Source organism: Camelina sativa, chromosome 11, assembly GCF_000633955.1.
Source record: "Camelina sativa cultivar DH55 chromosome 11, Cs, whole genome shotgun sequence".
In the NCBI taxonomy this organism is placed as follows: domain Eukaryota; kingdom Viridiplantae; phylum Streptophyta; class Magnoliopsida; order Brassicales; family Brassicaceae; genus Camelina; species Camelina sativa.
The window spans coordinates 11,692,463-11,701,391 of NC_025695.1; the positions used below are offsets into that span (position 1 = coordinate 11,692,463).

Consider the following 8,929-nt stretch of genomic DNA (forward strand, 5'->3'; position numbering starts at 1 on the left):
TAAGGAAGTTGGATGATCGATCACGCAGGCTGGTGCATTTAGGGACAGAACCAGGGACAAAAGCGTACAGGTTGCTGGATCCTCAAACCCGCAAGATAGTGGTAAGTCGCGATGTTGTGTTTGATGAAACTAGAGGGTGGAATTGGAATCATGACAGTTCTGAAACATGCGGAGCAGGCTTTACAATCCAATTTGGAGAATTTGGAAATAGAGGGATTGATCCGGTTAATACCTAGGAGAGTAATACTGGAGGATATGCAACACAAAATCCTGACACAGAGGTCAAAACAGAGGATGTTGTTATCGAAGATCAGGAGATTGCAGAATCAGATACTGATGACAATGGAGGTGAAGCTGAGAATGGTAAAGAAGACACTAATGGTCAAGGACAGCTTGTCTTAAGAAGATCAGGGAGAGTGGTGTCAAAACCAAAATACCTGAATGATTATGTGTTACTTGCTGAACTGGAAGCAGAGAGGTTGCTGATGTGTCTAGACAACGAGCCGAGGGACTTTAATGAGGCTAAAGACAATAAGGACTGGTTGCAGGCTTGCAAAGACGAAATGTACTCTATTACTAAGAATCGGACTTGGGATCTTGTTGAGCTTCCACATGGAGCAAAGTCTATAGGTCTAAAATGGGTCTTTAAGCTCAAGAGAAACTCTGATGGCACTATAAACAAATACAAAGCTAGGCTTGTGGCCAAAGGTTATGTGCAGAGATATGGGATAGACTTTGAAGATGTGTTTGCCCCAGTTGCGAGAATCGAAACTATCCGTCTACTCATTAGCCTTGCTGCATCTAGGGGTTGGGAGATACACCATCTCGACGTTAAAATAGCATTTCTCAATGGTGTATTGAAGGAGACGGTATACGTTTCACAACCAGAGGGTTTCGTGATAGAAGGGAGTGAAAACAAAGTCTACAAGCTCCACAAGGCACTGTACGGCTTGAGACAGGCTCCAAGAGCATGGAACGAAAAACTTAACGAAGTTCTTAAAGAGTTGCAGTTCAGAAAATGTTCAAAGGAGCCGTCAGTGTATCGAAAGAAGGTGAGTAATGAGGTTCTTCTTGTTGCAGTGTATGTTGATGACATATTTGTTTCTGGAACGAGTCTTAGGATCATAGAAAGTTTCAAGAAAGAGATGGCGTTGAAGTTCGAGATGAGTGATTTGGGAAAATTGACTTACTATCTTGGGATAGAAGTTTCTCAAACAGAAGAAGGGATAACTCTGAATCAAGAACGATATGCGTTGAAAATTCTACAAGAAGCTGGAATGATTGACTGTAATCCGACACAAACACCAATGGAGGAAGGTTTAAGGTTATCAAAAGCGCTAAAGGAAAGGGACATTGATGGAACAAGTTACAGAAGAGTCATAGGATCTCTGAGATATCTGTTACATACACGACCCGATTTGTCATATTGTGTAGGTGTACTGAGCCGTTATATGCAACATCCAAAGGAGTCACACGGAGCAGCCATGAAACATTGCCTGAGATATCTGAAAGGTACAACTACTCTCGGTTTGGTTTTCAGGAGATCATTGTCATCTGGTATGAAGCTTGTTGGGTACAGTGACAGTAGTCACAATGTAGACCCGGATGATGGTAGGAGCACAACAGGACATGTTTTTTATCTTGGTGGTAGCTTGATCACATGGTGCTCTCAAAAACAAGATACAGTGGCTCTGTCGTCCTGCGAAGCAGAGTTCATGGCCGCGACCGAGGCAGCAAGACAGGCGATTTGGCTTCAAGAACTCCTCAGTGAAATCAACGAGTTACCATGCTAACGGGTGGTCATTCGTATAGACAACCAGTCTGCAATTGCTCTTACAAAGAATCCCGTTTTTCATGGCCGGAGTAAACATATTCACACAAGGTACCATTTCATTCGTGAATGTGTTGAGAACGGACAAGTCGAAGTTGAGCATGTTCCTGGGGAAGAACAGAGGGCTGACATCTTAACAAAAGCTTTGGGAAGAGTCAAGTACAAGGAAATGAGGCATCTCATTGGTGTGGAAGAAATGAGCAAGAAGGACTTCAAGCTTAGAAGGGAGATTGTTGGCTTAAGCATGAAGTCAACTTAAGAAGTAGGAAAAGCCTTATCCAAACCGAGTTATGGTTAAGATATAAGGACTATGTATGTTAGGAGCTATCTAACATAAGGTTTTCCTAGTAGGATTAGGACAAAGGTTTTTCTATATAAGGAGATGTCTACTTGTGACATAACTTATGATTTAAGAGAGAGAGAGATTGAGAGAGCTTAAGTTTTGAGATAATTTTCTTAAGCAATAAAGAAAAGGTGTTCTTTGATTTGATCTTAAGTTCTTAAATCAAGCTTTAAAACAATAGCCAATATACATTATATAACTCGTTTTGAATTTTGCTGCTATATCAACTAAAGCTGCCACATGGTTTTAAAAAAAGTTTGATGTTGAAATATTGCCAAACATGTCCAAAACTCCCATAAAAGCATGTGGTGTAGATTCTAGAGTATGAATTGTGGTATGCATTTGGGGAATAGATCATTGAAGACTTGCAGCTGTTGATCACAATATAGGTGGTACAAAAATCAGAGTTGTTTTAGAAGAATTTTTATTTATATATAGTACGATTTAGTCGCTTTGTTGTTGTCTCTTTCAGTTTTAACTATGAAGTCTATAATCGTATCATTGCTCAAACCACACCTAGCTACATATTCTTTACTAACCAGCAGACTGCTCAAACTAAGCCGTTGCAATTGCTTCTAGTATTCATATCACTAATATTAATCTCTAACATAGTAACATTCATATAATCCAGTGCGTCACATGTCATGTAGCGGCCAGTGAGAACCGTAGGCATGCTTTTTGATACTTTATATGCGGGAAAAAAAAAATCACTCAATTCTCTCCAACTTGGGCTAGCATATAAATTCAATATTTGTATGGATTTTAGCTTTGACCCAATAATATGGTCATGTAACTAAAAACTAAAAAAGGTGGTGATTATATTGGGCTTAACAAAAGAGTTTTGATCAACTTATATTTTCTCTATATATTCATCATCCACATTAATTTAAATCCTCTTCCAATAAATAATTAGTAGCTTTTAGAGATGCGAGGCATTGCTCGATTGCTTTGTCTCTCGTCGTAAAGCCTCAAAATCACTGCCGCAGTTTCCTCAATCGCACTCTCTGTCACTTCTGCAAAACAAAACAACTCATAAAAATTCAAAAACATATTATCAAAATGTTATTAAACTTTTCATCATATATAATAATCCTCTTACCAATCACTGGCCATGTAGGATTGTCTGCAAAGATTCTCTTGGCAAGCTCAAGCTCTTCTTTAACAGAACCCAACTCAGAATACTTAGTCTTATAACTCGAACCAAGTCCAAGACTCTTGGCTCTAGCCTCTCTTATGCCTTGCAACACGACCGGATTAATCATCAGGCCAAAAACCTTTCTAGGGTCGATCTCAAACAGAGTCTTGGGAAGTTCCACACCGTTCACGATCGGTACATTAGACACTTTGTAACCCTTTTGAGCTAAGTAAGTCGAGAGTGGTGTCTTCTCTGTCCTAGAGACACCTACAAGAACAATGTCTGCTTTCTCAAGATTCTCAGGCAAGGCACCGTCATCGTGTTTGATAGTGAATTCGATTGCTTCGATTCTTTTGAAGTAGTCTTCGTTGAGAGATGAGTGTGCCACGCTACGTGAGATACCGGAAGGATTAGTGCCTAAGTGAGAAGAGATTGAGTCTGTGATTGGTCCGAGGATGTCTAGTGATGGGATACACCATAGCTTACAAGCTCTCATTGCTGCTTCTGCCATTGATGGATCAGCTAATGTGTAGATTACCATTGCTCCTTCACTCGCTGCTTGCTTTATGATCTCCATTAACTTCTCTCCATCTTCAATCTTCAAAATAAAAAATTACAAATAGATTCAATTTCGGTTTATAGTAAACCGAATCGATTGTGGTTCGGTTAAGAAGAAAACCGAATTAATTTATGTAAGTACCATTAAAATAACAACATCTTCAGCTATAATAGGAGAACGTATTCGATCGGTTTGAAGTTCGGTTTTTTTAAATTCGGATCGGTTTAGCTGAAAATTTAAATATTGAGACAAGGGAGAGGGTAAAAGTCGAGTGTACCCCTGAGAAGAGATGTGTGTTAACGGGACAGCCACGGTCGACCAAGCAGTAATCGAATTGGCCCAAAGCAGCGTTAACGGCGTGTTCCGCCGTCCATCCAGTTCCATCAGAGACTATGTAAATCGACTTTGCCGCCGTCATATCCGTCTCGTTATCTCCGTTAGTTGATAATGATGATGACACGTCGCTGTCCACTTGTGTGGTCGAAACATCAGACCGATTCGAACTTTCGATCGGACGCATCGGACCGGTCGTGCTGTCTGAACCATTGTTAATCGTACGGTCCAGCTTCGCTCCGGACCTTAAGGTTCGTGCTCTGTTCCAGCGATTCAGCTGGGAACTGAACTTTCGAGGCTTCCGTTCCGAGCCAGGTTCGGATGTGTTTAAGGAAACCGAATCCGAACCTACAGGTTTGGAATTTGAGTTGAGACTGGACGAGATGATCGGTGGTGGACGTCCCTGCAACTTCATCGCCGAGAGAAGAGCCATTTCTTTACTTTTTTTTTTTTATTTTATTTCTAACAATTTATCGTGACCCTTCCTTCGCTTGATAATATCTTCTCGAATTTATTGGAAATTTGGTAACATATAGTTTTTGTCGAATTTTATTTTAGTTTCTTTTTTTTCTTTTTTCTTATTTCGTGTTTTTTGCGCGAAGCTCGAATTGGTTAAACCAACTTTTTACAAATTCTCGGTTTAATCTTTAGATTATATATACTTGGTATATATATTCTTAATCGGATTGAATAGTACTGTCTAATGTACGATACAACTTCGATTTCAGAATTCAGATTTCAGTTTTATCGCATATAAAAATTACTCAACCGAATTAAGCTCCGGTTTATTTTTTTTTAAAAACCGGTTTTCAAATCGATTTTGATTGAATTGATAATTAATTAGGCAGGAACAAAATATTTTTTGAGAAATAAAAATCAAAACAAAAAAAATTACTAACAAATCATAAAAGCTAATAAAATTTGGGTATATATATATATATATATATATATATATTAATAGAGATGATTAAGGAACCTAGGGAGACCAACTTTAAAACCAAGCTTCTTAACATCTTCTTGAACTTGTTGTCTGAATTCTCTGAAGCTGAAGTTTCTGTAAGTAGGGCAATCACTTGAACACTCTATAACGGAGTCGTATGATGGACATAAAAAATACGCCGCTGAGAATCTCTCCACCTTCGGATTCGTCATCACACGGTGTTCCACACTTTTGTACATGCCATTGCTCCATGCCTAAATAAAAACATAATTACAATTAGAGATATGGGAAAAAAACAAATGAAAACTAAGTTGTAAGCTCCGGGTAACTCTTAACTTAGTCTTAGTTACCTGAAATAAGTCACCAATATTGATGATGAGAGCTCTAGGGTTCGGTTTAACGGCGATCCATCTATTGTCTTTGATGAGTTGGAGTCCACCGACTTGATCTTGATACAAGATTGTGAGGAAATCACTGTCCGTGTGTGGCATTAACCCGTACACCTCCGATGGTTTCGGACAAGGTGGATAACGGTTCATCCTTAGATAACATGTATTTCTCACACAGTTTTCTTTGAAGTAATTTGCTTTACGTCCTGATTTTTCTGCAAGAACCTCTGCCAATAGATATGCTAGAGCCTCCGATTCCGAAGCAAATTTCTCCATTATTGAGCTGTGATACCAAAGGTAAAAAGTTATGACATGATCCATAAATGTGAGATTAAATGTAAAATAGGTTCACAGAAAAGTCATTCTTATATGAAAAAAATAAATCATTAAAATTATGTAAGTTATATAGTATTTTTTTAAAGATGTCGTATGATTATGTGATTTAATGGTAGAAAATAGTAGAAACCACAACTTTAATTTGTTAGCTATCGTTCAAAAATATCGTGTAAAGGATGTACGTTCAGGTGCATGTTACATGACACAAACAGAGACCGGTGAAGAAGAAAACGGGGTGAATTTCATATGTAAAGAGGTAAAATGGCAGGAAGTTTGTGAGTCATGTGATGTGAGTTATAATGGACAATGGTCCCAAGAGAGTAAAACAAGACGAGAAGAGAAGGAAAAATAATGGGTATGTATGCACCAGGTTGGGAGGAGAGGTACGTGTACGTGTCCAATCCATTGCTTCTCTCTATGATAGAGATATCTCCTACCTGTTAGGAACATGGGACCCTTTTCTAATTTTGAGTCTTCTATATTATTTATCTTTTTGGACACTGTGGGTATATGTATCCATGTTTATATCATCTTTGATCATTTGAAGTTTAAATGATGAATTCTAATTCGTTTAATCTGTGGGATTAGATCGGTCGAGAAATGTTTTGCTTTGCTTTGTTTTGTTTTGTTTTGTTTTGTTTTATGAGATTATGAATCAAAAGTTCATCTTCTTTTTTTAATAAAGTAAAAAAAAATCATATATGGAGGTTCCAACGTATATTATTAGGAGCTCTAAATGAAGAAAACTTAAGTTTATTTCTCTTTTTCAAAATAAGTATTAGACTCTTATTGTCAACTGATCATGTGGGTGCTTTAGCTTAAATTTTGCATTTAATTAGCAATCAAATGGCTATAAAGATTCTAAACCAATTATTTGTATAGTTTATGGATCATTGTGAAACCATACATAAACAAGTAATTCTGATCTATATAATAGCTCATGGAATATACTTTCCTAATATATTTTCTTAAATGTGGTTATGCACGGTATAAATACGTACACACACATGTATATTGAATTGGGGTGTTATAATTAATATAATTTTAGATTTTATTGTCAAATTGCCACTAATAGTGACTTATCAAGAGACGCCAACTATGAAAAGTAGCAACGGTATGTGGTCACACATAGACTCACACACACAAGCTGAAACAATATAATGCATAAGATGTGTAAGATAACCACATGCATGCAAAATTGCAAAATACATGTACTGATGTACATATGTAAGAATGTGTACAGATTCCAGCACACATTAGTACACACTGATCACAAGATTATTTATATACGTGTGTATATTGTCTATAGAGCTAGCCTGGCATGTTCGAGTACATCTTCTTCCCTTCTATTATCCCTCTTTGCTAAAGAGACAGTTTTCTCGTGACTCTTCCTTTCTTTTCTCATCATGTAGTACTTTAATATTGTATTATACACAAGTGTGTACTATGTGTTTCTAGATCGTACCTAATTAACGTTTCTAAAGGTTTTGACTATCTACATTTGAAAAAAAAAATATGTAAAACATCTTAATTGAACACACTTAAGGAAAAAATAAGAATGTTAATTAACAAGTCAACATCGACGGAAAAGAGAAAATAATCTCACTGGACAGAGAAAAACGTTATAACTAGGATATTGCAAAAGTAAAATGGTAGTTGATTTCAGTTATATATATAGACGTGTTGAAAATTTGAAATCTTTCGAAGTGTAATGTTTGTAGTATTATTTTAAAATAAACTTATGTCTTCTAATGAGTTGGTTGGTGATTCTTTTCTTTTTTTGGAACCATGATGTTGGTTTATGGTTTTCGATTATTTCTCCCGACAAAAACCGACCAAAATCAGTTGGTCTGAATCCCGTTTTTAATTGATAAAAATCTGACAACAATTTGTAAATAAAGATAAAATATATATTTTTGAATATAGCAATACAAATAAAAAGGGTTTAGTGTCTTAATAAAATCACCCCCAGCCGAATAAATCTTAAAATTCTGTTTTCTAGCATGTTAAAGAATTTGAAGTTGACGAAATCCTACGTATACGAACCAAAGTATTAATATCAACATTAGAGCTAGCTAGAGTTGAGTTAAGTAACTATGTTAGATTATTCTTTAGCAAAAAGAATTTATGTCAAGATTATTTTATATATAATTCAAATACATAATACTTTTTTTTGGAAGTCTTAATACATAATATTTATTCATTGTATTTCACATGCCAACTTGCTATCTAAAAATTAGACTTATTCAGAAATAGTATAAAAACTGGAAAAACATTGAAACGCATGAGAGATGGAGAATAAAGCTTTGACCCAATGGCCAACAACTTTAATTTTCTATCATTTTTTATTATTATTTTTTGAAATTTTTATTCATTATAAGTATCCAAAACTATTAATTAAATATAGATGACAACACTCTATTATATGCTTCAAAGCTACCATATTCTAAATTAAAAACTGTGTTTGTCTCCCATGTTCCTAATCTTTGACTATTAAATGTCTGCAAATTGTTACTTATAGTCAAAACACTTGACATTAATTAAGATTATAACTATAATTCATCATCAATCATCGAAACAGTAGGTTAGTATAATCTAACTGAAATAGAACTTAAAACAAAAAGGTTAAGTTGCATTTTAATTTCCATCTTGTTATTGGGATTATTCTGCAATTAATCTGCACATATCTTTTCAATAGTTTACATATTAAATTATAAAGAATAATTAAATTAATTCCAAGTAAAATTTTAAACTGATAACAATATTTGTGTACCTGAGAATAGTGAGGTCCTTGTTGTCTGAAATATCTGTCATGGGAACATGAAAAGCTTCTGACCAAGAAAGCTGCCGGAGACAAGTGGCTGACGGCGTTCCCCACCGGTAACTCCCGGCGGAGAATTTCTCCGACTTACTTTTCTTGCCAAAAGGCTCTCTAAAAACCCTAACTTGCTCTTGTCTCATCTTCTCTAACACGTCCATTGACATTCCATGGTTTATCACTTGAAAAAATCCCCACTCCCTTGAAGCTCTCGCAATATCTTCCTTACATTTCTCTCTATCCTT

At 36.1% G+C, this 8,929-nt stretch overlaps 3 protein-coding genes across 3 annotated transcripts in view; all 3 read right to left on the reverse strand.

Annotated features, from left to right (window-relative positions):
* LOC104722939 (pyruvate, phosphate dikinase regulatory protein 1, chloroplastic) lies at positions 2,965–4,700 on the reverse strand. The gene is made up of 3 exons (XM_010441201.2): positions 4,146–4,700; positions 3,274–3,907; positions 2,965–3,187 (listed from the first exon to the last, which is right to left on the reverse strand). Exons 1-3 carry the CDS (start codon positions 4,632–4,634, stop codon positions 3,084–3,086), a joined length of 1,227 nt encoding a protein of 408 aa, XP_010439503.1. The 5' UTR covers positions 4,635–4,700; the 3' UTR covers positions 2,965–3,083.
* On the reverse strand, positions 5,156–8,913 carry LOC104727877 (gibberellin 2-beta-dioxygenase 8). The gene is made up of 3 exons (XM_019231828.1): positions 8,640–8,913; positions 5,492–5,813; positions 5,156–5,395 (listed from the first exon to the last, which is right to left on the reverse strand). The coding sequence occupies exons 1-3, from the start codon at positions 8,849–8,851 to the stop codon at positions 5,156–5,158; spliced, it is 774 nt and encodes a 257-aa protein (XP_019087373.1). The 5' UTR covers positions 8,852–8,913.
* The window catches only part of LOC109127259 (gibberellin 2-beta-dioxygenase 8-like), a 6,964-nt gene continuing 6,897 nt past the window's right edge, over positions 8,863–8,929 (reverse strand). The window contains exon 2 of the mRNA XM_019231829.1: positions 8,863–8,926. Coding sequence (XP_019087374.1) covers positions 8,863–8,926 — 64 coding nt within the window. The remainder of the gene's footprint in view (positions 8,927–8,929) is intronic.

Coding starts and splice junctions, on each gene's coding strand:
- LOC104727877 (XM_019231828.1), bottom strand. CDS start 8,851: ATGTCAATGGACGTGTTAGAGAAGATGAGACAAGAGCAAGTTAGGGTT. Junction 5,814..8,639: donor AAGGACCTCACTATTCTCAG/GTACACAAATAT, acceptor TTGGTATCACAG/CTCAATAATGGAGAAATTTG. Junction 5,396..5,491: donor ATATTGGTGACTTATTTCAG/GTAACTAAGACT, acceptor GTTTTTATTTAG/GCATGGAGCAATGGCATGTA.
- LOC104722939 (XM_010441201.2), bottom strand. CDS start 4,634: ATGGCTCTTCTCTCGGCGATGAAGTTGCAGGGACGTCCACCACCGATC. Junction 3,908..4,145: donor ACACACATCTCTTCTCAGGG/GTACACTCGACT, acceptor TTTATTTTGAAG/ATTGAAGATGGAGAGAAGTT. Junction 3,188..3,273: donor TCCTACATGGCCAGTGATTG/GTAAGAGGATTA, acceptor TTTGTTTTGCAG/AAGTGACAGAGAGTGCGATT.